At 43.4% G+C, this 16,521-nt stretch overlaps 1 protein-coding gene across 1 annotated transcript; it reads right to left on the reverse strand.

Annotated features, from left to right (window-relative positions):
* Positions 1-15,282: 15,282 nt before the first annotated feature.
* Positions 15,283-16,284, reverse strand: LOC123318320. The gene has a single exon (XM_044904931.1). The coding sequence runs from the start codon at positions 16,282-16,284 to the stop codon at positions 15,283-15,285; it is 1,002 nt and encodes a 333-aa protein (XP_044760866.1).
* Positions 16,285-16,521: the final 237 nt, after the last annotated feature.

The raw sequence follows: 16,521 nt of genomic DNA on the forward strand, positions 1-16,521 counted from the left end.
CTGAAGCCTATGAAGCATATTTTGACTTTCCTGTTTGGAATCAAGACAAGCCATGGGCTCCCCATGTTGCTTGTTTTTATTGTAAATGCTATCGTTGAATCAGTCTCCTAAACACAGAAGCAAACTTTTTCATGCCATATATTTTTTTTCTGAACTGTTATTACGCCGTTATATCAGTGGAAATAATTTCGATTTCTTATTATTTCTGATTTATTGAATTGAACTGTTTTAATTTCACATTGAAGGTGAGTGAATTTCCGGACTTATTGTCACAATTGATAAAATTTAATAGTGAATCACCTATTACCCTGTTGATAACCTATCTACCTGTTTTCTATTTTCTCTTGACCTGTACTATTGAAATTTACCGATTATTTCTGAAAACCGAAAGCCGATTATTGTGATTTATTTTCTGGCTATTGAACTTTGAAAACTGTTTGGAATTTGACCTGTGCGTTTTGGTGCTATTCGAATTTCACGAATATTTCCGGACTATACGAAGTGACTTGCGATTGTGTGCGGCATTTCCGAATATTTTCGGACTTTAGTGGGACTGATTGAAATTTTTTTCGATTAACGTTGGTCTTTAAAAATTTTTAAATTTTTTTTGTGATACATCGGGACTTAGATTGTTTTTGGTGCGCCGGGACTTAAACCTTTTTTTCTGATACACCGGGACTTAGACTTATTTTTTTTGGGGTACACCGATACCCACTTCGAACTTAAGTGAATAGGTTGGCTAACGATTAACTTACCGGGTTGGACTTAGAACTTAAACGGATTGTGAAAGACATACCAAGTGTGAAATATTGGTGCGTTCTGAATCGGACTTAGTTGAATATAATATGTCGAACATGGATGTGAACCGGTTACTCAGTGATGAACTTACATACGAATTACAACTGAGGGGACATTCGATACCCGGTTCTGTGATGACTAAACGGAGTCTGCTACGACAAGTACTTCAGTCTAATGAACCTCTACTACCCCCAACATCATTGAATCTCGCCTCCGAGATTGAGATCTGTCAAAATAAACTCACCGATTTGGTGGAATCCCTTCAGAACTTCAATCATAATAATGCAGCTAACGAATTTTCGCGAATTCACACCAGATTAAAGGCTGATTCATGCTAGACCGTGTCGGGTCCGGGCCGGGACCCGGACGGGACACGGTAAAAGAATTATATGAGCAATTTCAATTGACCCATCCACACTACACCGGTTGGGACACGTGCCGTGCCCGTGTTTTCAGAGTGGCGACCCGGTTGCAACGGCCCGGAGTCGGTCCCGGCCCGGCTCCGACACGGTCTAGCATGAATCAGCCTTAATACACATTCAAGGCAGGCTGGACTTTATTGTCACTACAGACACAACACAGTTAAAATTGATTGAACAAATGAAGGCGACTACAGATAAGGCGTTGGAGACACTGGAGGGGCTGCGTGGGAGGAGTGATCGTGAACAGCCGCAGACATCCAACCGAGTTCAGAGGTCTCTTTTGGATGTGGAGGTGCCCAGTTCACCTGGGATGTCGCCGATCCAACCGGAGAGGATATCAAGGGTTGAGACATCACTTATCGATTTAGGAGATGGTGTCGATCCTCCTGCAGTAGTCAATGTCCCACGTACCGGTACACCTGTAAGGTATCCAACATTAGAACAGGTCATGAATGAGACAAGGCAGACGTGTAGAGCATTACTGCGACAATTACCAGCGATACCACTCACACAGTCACAGGACTGTGGGACAGCAACACCTGAGGGTCCGACACAAAGTATATGGGTTAATTCCACACGAAGGGTGTCTTTCCCACACTTACCTGCACCATGGATAAATTCTGAAAGGCCAGTTACCATGACACCTGCCAGATCGGAACCGGAGTCTCGATCAACAGTACCAACTGTCCCGGTACACAAATGGAACATTTCCTTTGATGGCACTGGTAGTGTGACCGGATTTCTTGAGGAGGTGGAGAGGCTGGCTGAATCGCGTAAAGTATCCCTGGAACAAGTTTTTGAATCAGTGTATGAATTACTACGAAAGGATGCGAGGGATTGCTTCATTCCCAGGAGAGGTACTTTCGAGGACTGGGAGGATTTTAGCAACCAACTGAAAGAAGCATTTCTGCCAGTTAACTACCCCTGGTAGAATCTGTTGGAGGAAATAAAAAGGCGAACACAGGGCCCTGAAGAAAAGTTGCTTTTATATGTTACCCGGATGCAGAACTTATTCCAGAAACTCACCTATGCAAAACCATCCGAGGTGGAGCAGATCCGGCTTATCCGACCGAGGTTGATCCTGCCCTTACAACAGGCCTTGGCCTTCCAGGAGACCACGACTTATATGATGAACTTCTCCGTAAGGGAAAAGTTTTTGAACTGGTCCAGTGGCAGATCAGCCAGTACACCCGGCCACCCTCCAAACCAGGTTTTGTGGAGGAACCTCACCTGACATGCAGTCCCCGTCAACTGAACCGATATCAAGCAAGTTTTTCTATGGATACCGGAGAACAGGTTCGCCAAACAACTGATCACAGGGAATCAGTCCCGCCGACACCGGCCAACCAGACACGACTTTCTCCGCCGGGGGAAAGCCGTCCGAAGCCACCCAGGTCCAGATAGTCAATAGCCCAGCGACAGGAATCTCACCGTCCGACTTCTGGAGACAGTTACGAAGGTCAATCCAGACCTTCAACACCGCCACCCCGCCGTCAAGCCGAAAATAGCCACGCTGACCGGACCGAGTCACCATCAGGGAGGAGAGTGTCTTTCCAGACACAGTGTTTCCGATGTGGTGGATATGGCTACATGCGTCGAGAATGTCGCAGGCCACCGAAAATCTTCTGTTTTCGATGCCAGAGGCAGAACATTCTCTCACGAGACTGTCCTTGTTCGGGAAACTGAAGGGGAGATTGGAGGAGGAGTCGACCACATCTCCCGGAATCTTGACTCCACTGGCACCGACTACCTGTAATGATAACCGTCCGTTAGTAGAGGTCAGAATAGCCGGCAAACCCTTTCGAGCACTGATAGATACCGGAGCGACCAGGAGTTTCTGCGGTCAGGCCGTATCCGACCAGTGTGAAAGTAAAGGAATCACAGGACAAACAATGCACAACAGTTTCGCAGTAATAGCGAACGGACAAACCACCGTCACACCTAAAATGTACACCACCACCCTCAAAATTTCCGATCACACACTGCCTGATTTGAAATTCTTACTGGTACCAAACTTACCGGTTGACATTATTTTGGGGATGGATGTTCTGTCGAATTTCAAGTTTTCCGTAAATCTCAGTACCGCCGAGTGCTTTCTGGAAGGCCGACTGATCTCGAAACCGATGACTCCCGTCGAAACCACCGCAGAAGTTCACACCGCATAAGAACACCTGTTGGAGCTGACGGAGTCTCAGAAACAGGAGCTGGAGGAATTTCTGAAAGAGGAATTAAAGAAGTTTGAATACCTATATGGTACAACCGACCTGATTGAACATAAGATCAAACTGAAACCGGGCACCGAACCGATCAAATAACGATACCGACCCCTAAACCCGAAAATGCAGGAGATCTTCAATCAGGAAGTAGACCGTATGCTGGCTGAGGGAGTGATTGAACCCTCCAAGTCACCGTGGAGTTCACCGGTGGTGGTATTGGTCGGAAAGAAAGACGGAAAATACCGTTTTTGCATCGACTTCCGTGCCGTCAACCAGGTATCTGTAAGAGATGCATACCCGTTACCGTACATTTCTGGGATTCTGGATGAACTGCGTAATGCCAAGTACGTCTCCGCACTGGATCTGTAACAAGAATACTGGCAGATACCGTTAGCAAAGGAGAGCCGTCCGATTACTGCCTTCACAGTTCCAGGAAGGGGATTGTTCCAGTTAACCGTCATGCCGTTTGGTCTTCACGCTAGTCCAGCCACATTCCAGAGATTCTTAGACACCGTTATTGGCCCAGAAATGGAACCGGAGGCGTTCGCTTACCTGGAAGATATAGTTGTCCTGGGGGAAACTTTCGAGGAGTACCTGGAGAGCTTAAGAGAAGTATTCCGGCGGTTGAGAGAAGCCAATCTTCGTCTCAATCCCGAAAAGTGTGACTTTGTGCGAAAATCCCTAAAATACCTAGGACATGTCGTTACTTCCGAAGGAATTCTGTACCGACCCGGATAAAGTTTCCTCTATCGTAGCATTCCCAGCGGCGAAAACCATCCGTGAATTGCGCCGTTTTCTGGGAGTTGCTAGCTGGTACCGCCGTTTTATAGAGAACTTTTCCGATGTCGTTTCACCGTTAACTCACCTGTTAAAGAAGAAACCACGTTGGAAGTGGGGTGAGGAACAACAAAAAGCGTTCGACCTCCTGAAACAAAAATTGACCGAATCACCGATACTGGCCTGTCCGGATTTCAATCAACCGATCGTCCTGCAAACAGGCGCCAGTGACGTAGGCCTTGGAGGAGCCCTGACCCAAGTTCTGGATGGGGAGGAAAGGGTGGTCGCCTATGTCAGCCGTACCTTGAACACCGCCGAAAGAAATTACTCCGTGTCCGAAAAGGAATGTCTCGCCATCGTTTTCTCTCGAGAAACTGCGACCATACCTGGAAGGATTTCATTTTACCGTAATTTCCGATCACATGAGTCTGAAATGGCTGAATTCCATCAAGTCACCGTCCGGAAGAATTGCTCGATGGGCCGTTTTCCTTCAGCTATTCGACTTTGAAGTGCAATACCGGAAAGGTGCCCTGAACAAAGTCGCCGACAGTCTGTCCCGAAACCCGTTACCGTCTATAGATTCCGTATGCCTGGCCGACGTCGAAGTTCGCTGCAGTTGGTACAACAAAAAGCTCCAAGAGGTAAAAAGAGACCCAGAAGATTTCCCTGACTAAGCCGTTGAAGATGTAAAACTGTATCGTCACTTCTGGGACTCTTCCGACTTTACTGAAGTTGGATCCGGACAACCATGGAAGCTCTGTGTACCCACCGAACAACGACTGGAGGTCCTGAAAGAAAATCACGATTCTGAATTAGCTGGTCACCTGGGAATCTCCAAAACCATCTCTCGGCTAGCCCGGAATTATTACTGGCCAGGGATATTCAGAGATGTCGCAAAATACGTAAGAAACTGCCTATCCTGTCAAAGGTACAAAGTATCACAGCAGAAGACGCCTGGAAAAATGCAACCACATAGAATGACTGATGCACCGTTCCAAGAAGTCTGTATAGTTGTGGTTGTGCCACTTCTCCGTTCCAAGAAGGGAAATTCTTACGTGGTGGTGATGCAGGACCGTTTCACGAAGTGGGTTGAATGCCGCCCGTTGCGGAAAGCCACCGCAAAATCGTTCACTTAGCCCTATATGAATAGGTTATACTTCCATATGGCTGTCCGAAACTGGTGATATCTGACAACGGGGTACAGTATGACAGTAGACTGTTCAAAAACAGTCTCCGAGAGCTAAACATTGCTCACCGTTTCACCCCTCTGTATACACCCCAATGCAACGCCGTAGAACGAGCCAATCGTACGTTGAAGACTATGATAGGTCAGTTCTGTGAAGCCGACCGCCGTACTTGGGATGAGAAATTAGGTGAACTAACTTTCGCCCTGAACACTGCCAAACAAGAATCTACAGGATTCACACCGGCATTTCTGAACTATAGAAGGAAATTAGCAGTTCCAAAGGCAATCTATTCGTCAAACACCCAAGACGACGACACCAAGGAGACAAACAGAAGCCCCGAAGAAAGTAGAGTAAATCTTACTCACCGTACAGAACAAATCCGTCATCTTCAGGAGGCCTATGAGATTGTCAATACCAGGTTGTACCGTGCATTTGAGCAGCAGGCTCACCATTACAACCTCCGTCGAAGAGAAGTTCGTTTTTATGTCGTTGATAGAGTTCTGCGCCGTGCTAATATCCGTTGTAATCCGCCGTTGATAGCTTTGCAGCCGAGTTGGCTCCGAAGTTCTCTGGTCCGTATACCGTTGTGAAAGTAATTTCACCCGTTGTTTATGGCCTGAAAGATGACAGTGGTAAGAAAATCACCAATATTCATATAAAGGATTTAAAACCGTTTCATCCGTCAGATCGTTAGTGAGTATACCGTATATGACCGTTTAGAATATCTACCTAACTTACCATTTGGTCCCGGTCTCATTCGAGGGGTTTCCCGTTTCGTCCGCCAGAGCCCTCCGGCCGTCGGTGGGTGTTGACCGTGTTGAACATAAAATCAGTTTCAGATGTCCGACTTGCAGACAACCGTATCCGGGGCGTGCTGGCGTTGTGGCCTTCCCAGATCGAACTGTCTGACTAGGGGGTCGTCGGCTCGAAGCTGTGACCGTTGTGGCCTGCGGGACACACTGGAGGCCTGTGACTGCATCGAGGGTAGGGAGGATACCCCGTGGCCGCGTCGGATGCTGACGAGCGAAGAGCTCGCACTTCGAGCATGCCCGAGATGCTCCACCGATTTGCAGCACCTCCACTTGGTAAACTAGTTGAATAACCGTTTCACCTTTCCTACCCTCGGCAGGTACCATTTCCACCGTACTCCGTCCTACTCCAGGTGTGCAGTCCGTGGCCCCCATGCCGGGTTGTGAATCCGCACCGTCCGTTCTTCAGTATATCACAAGTTGTCCGGCCCCTAGAGAAAAAAATAATAAATGTTTTTTTACTTAATGAGGATGCGGCACCCGGACCAGCCAGAACCGTGCTGTCTATGAATATTTGTACTAACACTGATTACCGTTATAGGATGGAGAAATACTGTTTAGAGGCCATTCTGGGGGAAGGCGGCTTTGGCCGCGTCTTTAGTGCCAGGGAACGTGGTTAATCACATTTATTTTTTTTTTTTTTGGTGTAGCAGGGGGAAAATCTGCAAATCAGACGAACCACCCTCTCCTGAGGGGGAACAAGTTTGGGGTTTCTCATTCTTCTGAGCTCGAGACCCACTAAAAAACCCTTAACTGCTTCTTGAATTTTGGTTCCGGGCATTTGCCTATAAACCGTTCGTCTCTTAGTCGGTTTTCTTCTCGCACATTATCGTGCTGGGATTTATGTGTTTATCCTTTATTGGATTAACACTTTATTGAATTTTTCAATAAGTTTCTGTTATTTTAATCTCTTTTTAATTTATCTCTTGGTCTCCTTCGGTAAATTCGCATTCTCCTCTTGTCTTCCTCTGGGTCGTAGTCCACTAGTCTCCTGAGTTCTTGATTCGGATGGTTTTTCGCTGTTTCGAATAATTTCTCTGCTTTTCTGTTCATGAATTCCGTTTTGGTTTCCCATTTTAGGTCCCTATAAATCTGTCTATTCCTGACAAACCAAGGTGCATCTATTGCACATCGTAGCAGCTTGTTTTCAGTGGCCTGAATTCTTTTGATGTGGTTCTTTGCCGCGAAGCCCCAGGAAACTGATCCATAAGTCAGTTGAGGCCTAGCAACAGCTTTGATCATCTTCAATTTTGTCTCTTTCGAAATGTGGCTTCTTCTTCCTATTAAAGGGTAGAGTCTATTCATCGCTGCTTTCGTTTTGTCGATTGCTTGTTTGATATGACTTTTCCAAGTAAGTCCTTTGTCAAGTGTTATTCCTAAATATTTGGCTTCATTTTTCCAGTCGATTTCTTCGCCGTCAACTTCCAGTTTCGTTGTGGGTCGCAGTCTTCTCTTCTGTAGTAATATTGCTTGGCTCTTTTGTCCATTGATCTTGATTTTCCACTTTATGCACCAGTCATTTGTTTCGTCAATAGTTTCTTGTAGAACTCGTTCTATTACTTCTGGGTTTCGGTGTCGAGTTGCTATGCCTGTGTCGTCAGCATATAATGTTAGCATGGTTCTTGGATTCTTCGGAATATCGTGAATCACATCTATATAACGATCCTACTTACCAAATATGGTTATGCTCCGGCGAATAGCTTTCGTGTTATGAAATTTTGAAATTTAGGGGAGGACTAATCACCCCCTGGGTCCCTATGCGAGTCGCTGATTTTTCTTGTGGGTAAACACATCGATATATATATTTTTTTTTTTCTTAATCACCTTTGCAGGGTGAGGCTTAGAGCTTGCCGGTTCCTCACAGAACAAGGCAACACTCAATTGCTAGTGAGGAAACTTCTCACAATTCTCGTGGTCCACAAGATCACTTCCTTTTGCGCCTTCTCTATTAGATCTTCGTGCAGTCCAAGTTTGGCTGTGTTCCCAGCCAGGTGCATCTCAACCAGCCCATTCGTGGTAATGACTAGAGGAAGTATGGTTATGTGGGTAAGTCTGTAGAGTTCTTTTAATTCAAATGCCAGATCGTGATATTTAAATATCTTTTCAGCGTACGCTTTTTCAACGTTGTCGTCGGCCGGTACGGTGATGTCAATTATAGTGACTTGGTTTTCCATCTTTTCAAGGACGACAATATCCGGCCGGTTATGCGCTATTGGCCTGTCCGTTATCAGTGGATGGTCCCAATACACCCTCACAGCATCATTCTCCTGAACTTGTTTAGGTAAGTATTCGTGTATTTCTCTTTCTGTTTTTAATAATCCATATTTCAGGGCGATGGCTTGATGGAATACTTTTGCCATGGCATTGTGTCGATCAGTGTATTCCCTGGGAGCGAGCACTGGGCAAGATGATGTGACATGCTGAATTGTTTCTGGTGCCTGAGAGCATTTACGGCATCTGTCGCTGGGAATATTTCTTCCCGTTATGTTTTTCTGGTACGCTCTCGTAGGAACCACCTGATCCTGGATCGCTGCCAGTCTACCCTCCGTTTCTGGAAAGAGGTATCCAGCTTTGAGGTATGAGAGGGATCTTTCTGCATCTATATTTCTGTTTTTTAGGACCGTTGGATATCTTCCGTGGAGTGCCTTGCCATGCCATTCTTCGCATAGTTCCTCGATGGTTGAAGGTTCAGCCAGATGATGTTCAGAAGCCAGGTTCAGCGCCGTAATACCTTGATCTTCCCTGGAGAGAGCTTTATAGAAAGGTAAGTGTTTTGATTTAAAATATTCTCTCATATCCTTGACTGTATTGTGGTGTATGGTTTCGATGTTTAACACATCATCAGAGGATCTTCAACAAACTACCAACAGAACCTACCGAGAGATACTCACTACAACGTGGAATGAGATCAACCCGAACAGGATATCATACCCAAATCTCCTCTCAAACAGAGTCCGATGGATCCTTCAGAATGCGAAATTCTCAAGTGTTGAGCTGGAAAACATCAAAAGAAGCTACAGACCCCACACACCAACACCAACCCAAGACCTCACAGAAACTGAGGAAGTCAATCGAGAAAACCAACATCGACAAAACCCTCAGATAAAAAACACCAACAAAATCTTCAACAGAAATTTGCAATTATACAGCAAAATCTCCCCCCAAGATAGACCTAGTATCCCGAGACTAAGAGGATCTCGAAAAATCTTTGAAAGCGTGGAAAGAACAAACGAAGTCATAAAAATGCATATAAATAACAACTCAACTCTTGAAGATATTGTGGATTTCGTCTACGCCGGAGCCGTCACAGTGTGTGAAGAAAACAACATGGGACACAAAACAAAGAAACCAGAGATGGAAAGACAAAAAGACCCTCCATGGAAAGCCCGCCTGGAAAAGAAAATAAACAATATTAGGAAAAGAATTGGCACACTTCATACTTACCTGAACACCGCTTCACCATCTAGAAAGGTAGTTAAGAGAGCACTCCGAAAAACACATCGATATATATATATATATATATATATATATATATATATAATAATGGTGATTGAAGAAAATACATAATATATAAATATATATATATATATATATATATATATATATATATATATATATATATATATATATATAGCGAATGGCGAACCTCGCTGATTCTGAGAACTGGAGCTACTATTATTAAAACTGCTGACATCGCAATCAGACGAGGTCTATTTCAAGGGGACACACTTAGCCCCTTATGGTTTTGCCTGGCACTGAATCCCCTCAGCATGCTCATCAATAAACAGAAATACGGATACATCCTAGACAAAAACAGAAAGGTCAAAATAACCCATCAACTATTTATTGATGATCTCAAGTTATATGCGTCCAATGAAGAACAACTTGAAAAAATGTTAGAGATCGTGGCAACATTTAGTGAGACCATAAAAATGGAGATGGGGCTGGACAAGTGCGCAAGGCTAACAGTCAAGAGGGGAAAAATAATTGAGAATAACTCCAATATCTTGAATCCAAATGCCATTCAGAACCTCGGCCGGGATGAAACCTATAAGTATCTAGGTATACAGCAAGCTCTAGAAATTAAAAACGCTGAAATGAAGGAAGCCTTTAGTAAGAAACTTTTTTATCGGGTGAACCAAGTGCTCAAGTCCAAATTAAATTCAAAATCTTTGTTTCTAGCCTTGAACACATGGGCATTGCCCATAATGACGTACACCTTCGGGATACTTACATGGTCGGCTACAGAACTGCAGGCATTGGACACGAAGATCCGCACCATTTTGACGAAATACGGAGTACATCACCCTCACTCATCCGTGGCAAGACTCTATCTCCAAAGACATCTAGGGGGAAGAGGAATGCTTAACCTAGAAACAACACATGACAAATCCGTATTAAAACTAAGGGAATACTTCATGAAGCAGAACTCACCTTTTGTCAGGACCCTTCGTTCAGTCGATGTAGGATGCTCCCCATTGCGGCTATCGGATTCCGACTTCACACAACACACAAAGGCTGGGTTTGTGTGTTTGTCTGCTTCGCCACCTCAGCAGTCCACCTCGAAGCCGTAAGTGATTACACTACCGAATCATTTATCGCTGCGTTCCGTAGGTTTACCGCTCGACGAGGCATCTGTGAAACCTTATACTCAGACTGCGGAACCAACTTCATGGGAGCCGATGCCACTCTCAAGACCATGTTCTCAAAGGCCTCCTCACAAAACCAGGTCATCGCCGAACTCCTCTTGAAAGAAGGTACTAACTGGTGCTTCAACCCACCGGCAGCTCCTCACATGGGAGGAAAATGGGAAGCAGCAGTGAAATCTTTCAAATATCACCTCGCCCGGGCTACCAAGGATCAGCCATTCACCATGGAAGAGCTGATCACACTCCTCACACAGATCGAAGCTATCCTCAATTCTAGACCTCTCGAACCGCTCAGCGATGATCCTGAAGACTGCTCCGCTCTCACACCAGGCCACTTCTTAATAGGTACAGCTCTGAACACCGTACCTGAGCCATCTCTCGAAGACCTCTCGACTTCTCGACTGTCAAGATGGCAGTTAATTCAGCAACGCACCCAGCAGTTCTGGTCCAAATGGTCAACTCAATTTCTACAACGTCAACTGTCCATCTCAAAGTGGCACCATCCAGCCCATGACATAAAGGTTGGGTCACTAGTACTCCTCACCGATGAAAGATTACCTCCATGCAAGTGGCCATTAGGGCGAGTAATGGCTGTGCACCCAGGGACAGACGGCCTTGTTCGTGTCGTCACTCTCAAGACCTCCACGTCCACTCTAACCAGACCGATCTCAAAGTTGGCAATCCTGCCAGTGTCCACTCCAGACGAAGCAAGACAGAATTTCAACCCCTCAAGTCTTCTCGATAACTAACGCTGTTAGTTATGGCGGGCGGAATGTTAAAAATTCAGCCCCTTCTCAACGACGCCACTGGCAGTTCTCAAGGATGTTCCACTCGACAGCATCGACGGCGCAGCCCCCTCTACAAGATGTCAGATGTCCAGTTTCCGCTGAAGCCATTTTTAATTCATTTCTCTTTGTTAGCTCTGTAGTAGTAACGTCTCTTAGCTTTCATAGTGCTTTTCTAACCTCTCATTTTCACGCTCACCTCTTCTAGTTATTAATTTTCAAGTCATCTCGCATCAATCCTGGTGCTAAATTGTTCATCTCTTAAGGTAAAGTACTCTCAGACTGCTCAACATCATACATTACACCATTTTCATGATAATTTCATTATACTGAAATTAGTCCACGTGCAAGAGATTCAGAATCTAGAAATAGATTCCGAATCCTTGTGAGCACTGCTCAATTGAAATGTCTACTCAACTCAAATCGAACTATTGTCCTCTCAAAACTATATATTTTATCATATTTCATAATTTATATAGATTTTCAGACTTCTCTAGATCATCTCACATGAAAATGGGTATGTAGCACCAGGATTGAAACTTCTCAAGTTCATCTTCATAGAATTGATATCTGATTCATTGTCTTCTCGTAATATTCTTTATTATTAGAATCAGTTTTATCATTTTTATAACAACTCTTATGATCACCTCTTATACATATGACTAATTCATTGGTGTTGAGTTTCAGATGAATGAATCCTCATATTCTCCAGGGTGGACCCTGGATGTAGCTGTTATTCTCAGAAAAGGATGTGAACACCTCAACGTTAGTTAAACGATCAATGACATTGCTCGATACACCTCGACCTAGGCTCCACCCTGGAACGTCTGCACGAACGCTCATGTCTACTCACTTGGTATGGTCTACTCTTTATAATATGTACTCTCATTGTTTCTCTTCTATATTCATTCATCGGACTCAACATGCATGTTAGTTTTCTCAGCCTTCAGCACATCTCAAAATCTACGATTAGAGATTTATTCAACTCAGTACTCTCATGACTTCTCTTAATTTATCAATTGTTTCTTCTATTTTTCTGATGAACGTTCTAATCGTGCTTACTTGTAAGCAGTTCGTCTCTGTAAATGCTGAATACATTGATAGATTTTTGCTCTCTTCAAGATCATCTCAATGTAAATGAATTATACTATGTTCTTCTCATATTAATTATGATTGTCCTTTTCATTTAATTAATTATTATCGAACTTCTCATTTAATCAGAATTTATTGCCCTTTTCATATTATTTTTAATATTCTAGTGCTTCTCAAATTCATTAATTCTGTGCTTCTCATTTAACTTGTGCTACTCTTGTTCTGCTCATACTTACATTAACATTATTGATCAACTCAAATTTAATGTATCGATTTCTCGTTGATGATCAGACTTCGACATTGCAGTTTCACCTCGGGCCTATTTCTCTGTACTCTCGCGTCTTCTCTTTAACATTCAATATTCTAACCTTCGCGTTTTCTGATAGAAAAAGGAGGCTCTCGCAATCAATTTCAATTGATTGCCCTATCACTGTGTAACCGTTGTGTTGATATTGAATTTATTGAACTCCTCAACGTCTAAGTCTGACATCAAATGACTTCTCATTTGAACTGCTCTGGACCATCTCTTGTTTTTTAATTGAATATTGTCTCTCTGAGTTTATAGATGTTGTTAATATTAGTTGCTTTTTACTGTATTAGCTTCATGCAGGTGACATATTCATTTTATGGTTGTGAATGATTCTTAATAAATGTTTTTATACCATCTCCAACTCAATTATCTTTTAATACAGTCCACTACTCAATGTTCAAAAATCGAGGGTGTTATGATTTTTAATTAAAGAGTAGTGGACTGTATTAAAAGATAATTGAGTTGGAGATGGTATAAAAACATTTATTAAGAATCATTCACAACCATAAAATGAATATGTCACCTGCATGAAGCTAATACAGTAAAAAGCAACTAATATTAACAACATCTATAAACTCAGAGAGACAATATCCAATTAAAAACAAGAGATGGTCCAGAGCAGTTCAAATGAGAAGTCATTTGATGTCAGACTTAGACGTTGAGGAGTTCAATAAATTCAATATCAACACAACGGTTACACAGTGATAGGGCAATCAATTGAAAATTGATTGCGAGAGCCTCCTTTTTCTATCAGAAAACGCGAAGGTTAAAATAATGAATTTTAAAGAGAAGACGGGAGAGTACAGAGAAATAGGCCCGAGGTGAAACTGCAATGTCTAAGTCTGATCATCAACGAGAAATCGATACATTAAATTTGAGTTGATCAATAATGTTAATGTAAGTATGAGCAGAACAAGAGTAGCACAAGTTAAATGAGAAGCACAGAATTAATGAATTTGAGAAGCACTAGAATATTAAAAATAATATGAAAAGGGCAATAAATTCTAATTAAATGAGAAGTTCGATAATAATTAATTAAATGAAAAGAACAATCATAATTAATATGAGAAGAACATAGTATAATTCATATACATTGAGATGATCTTGAAGAGTGCAAAAATTTATCAATGAATTCAGCATTTACAGAGACGAACTGCTTACAAGTAAGCACGATTAGAACGTTCATCAGAAAAATAGAAGAAACAATTGATAAATTAAGAGAAGTCATGAGAGTACTGAGTTGAATAAATCTCTAATCGTAGATTTTGAGATGTGCTGAAGGCTGAGAAAACTAACATGCATGTTGAGTCCGATGAATGAATATAGAAGAGAAACAATGAGAGTACATATTATAAAGAGTAGACCATACCAAGTGAGTAGACATGAGTGTTCGAGCAGACTTTCCAGGGTGGAGCCTAGGTCGAGGTGTATCGAGCATTATCACTGATCGCTTAACGAAACTTGAGGTGTTCATATCCTGTTCTGAAGAAAACAGCTACATCCAGGGTCCACCCTGGAGAAGATGAGGATTCATTCATCTGAAACTCAACACCATGAATTAGTCATATGTAGATCGAGGTGATCATAAGAGTTGTCTTAAAAATGATTAAACTGATTCTAATAATAAAGAATATTATGAGCCGACAATGAATCAGTAATCAATTTTATTGAGATGGACTTGAGAAGTTTCAATCCTGGTGCTACATACCCATTTTCATGTGAGATGATCTAGAGAAGTCTGAAAATCTATATAAATTATGAAATATAATAAAATATATAGTTCTGAGAAGACAATAGTTCGATTTGAGTTGAGTAGACATTTCAATTGAGCAGTGCTCGCAAGGATTCGGAATCTATTTCTAGATTCTGAATCTCTTGCACGTGGACTAATTTCATTATAATGAAATTATCATGAAAATGGTGTAATGTATGATGTTGAGCAGTCTGAGAGTACTTTACCTTAAGAGATGAACAATTTAGCACCAGGATTGATGCGAGATGACTTGAAAATTAATAACTAGAAGAGGTGAGCGTGAAAATGAGGTGTTAGAAAAGCACTATGAAAGCTAAGAGACGTTACTACTACAGAGCTAACAAAGAGAATGAATTAAAAATGGCTTCAGCGGAAACTGGACATCTGACATCTTGTAGTCGAGTGGAACATCCTTGAGAACTGCCAGTGGCGTCGTTGAGAAGGGGCTGAATTTTTAACATTCCGCCCGCCATAACTAACAGCGTTAGTTATCGAGAAGACTTGAGGGGTTGAAATTCTTTCTTGCTTCGTCTGGAGTGGACACTGGCAGGATTGCCAACTTCGAGATCGGTCTGGTTAGAGTGGACGTGGAGGTCTTGAGAGTGACGACACGAACAAGGCCGTCTGTCCCTGGGTGCACAGCCATTACTCGCCCTAATGGCCACTTGCATGGAGGTAATCTTTCATCGGTGAGTAGTACTAGTGACCGAACCTTTATGTCATGGGCTGGATGGTGCCACTTTGAGATGGACAGTTGACGTTGTAGAAATTGAGTTGACCATTTGGACCAGAACTGCTGGGTGCGTTGCTGAATTAACTGCCATCTTGACAGTCGAGAAGTCGAGAGGTCTTCGAGAGATGGCTCAGGTACGGTGTTCAGAGCGGTACCTATTAAGAAGTGGCCTGGTGTGAGAGCGGAGCAGTCTTCAGGATCATCGCTGAGCGGTTCGAGAGGTCTAGAATTGAGGATGGCTTCGATCTGTGTGAGGAGTGTGATCAGCTCTTCCATGGTGAATGGCTGATCCTTGGTAGCCCGGGCGAGGTGATATTTGAAAGATTTCACTGCTGCTTCCCATTTTCCTCCCATGTGAGGAGCTGCCGGTGGGTTGAAGCACCAGTTAGTACCTTCTTTCAAGAGGAGTTCGGCGATGACCTGGTTTTGTGAGGAGGCCTTTGAGAACATGGTCTTGAGAGTGGCATCGGCTCCCATGAAGTTGGTTCCGCAGTCTGAGTATAAGGTTTCACAGATGCCTCGTCGAGCGGTAAACCTACGGAACGCAGCGATAAATGATTCGGTAGTGTAATCACTTACGGCTTCGAGGTGGACTGCTGAGGTGGCGAAGCAGACAAACACACAAACCCAGCCTTTGTGTGTCTTTGCTCCTCTTCCTTTCCAGGCTTTGAGAGTGAGAGGTCCGGCGTAGTCTACACCAGTGTGGAGAAAGGGACGAGATGGTCTAACGCGTGGTTCTGGTAACTGGCCCATGAGTTGTTGAGCTCTTATACCTCGATGCCGTGCACATGTAACACACTTCAGGATGTGGGATTTCACTGGGGCTCTTCCTCCAATGATCCAATATTGTTGTCGGATGGTGGACAGTGTGAGTTGTGTACCTCCATGGAGAGTTCGTTTGTGAGCAGAATCTATAATCAGAGAAGTCAATTGAGAAGCTCGAGGAATTATTGCAGGATGCTTGCTATCTGGGTCTAAGAGAGCGTTGGT

Source organism: Coccinella septempunctata, chromosome 8 (assembly GCF_907165205.1).
Source record: "Coccinella septempunctata chromosome 8, icCocSept1.1, whole genome shotgun sequence".
NCBI lineage: Eukaryota > Metazoa > Arthropoda > Insecta > Coleoptera > Coccinellidae > Coccinella > Coccinella septempunctata.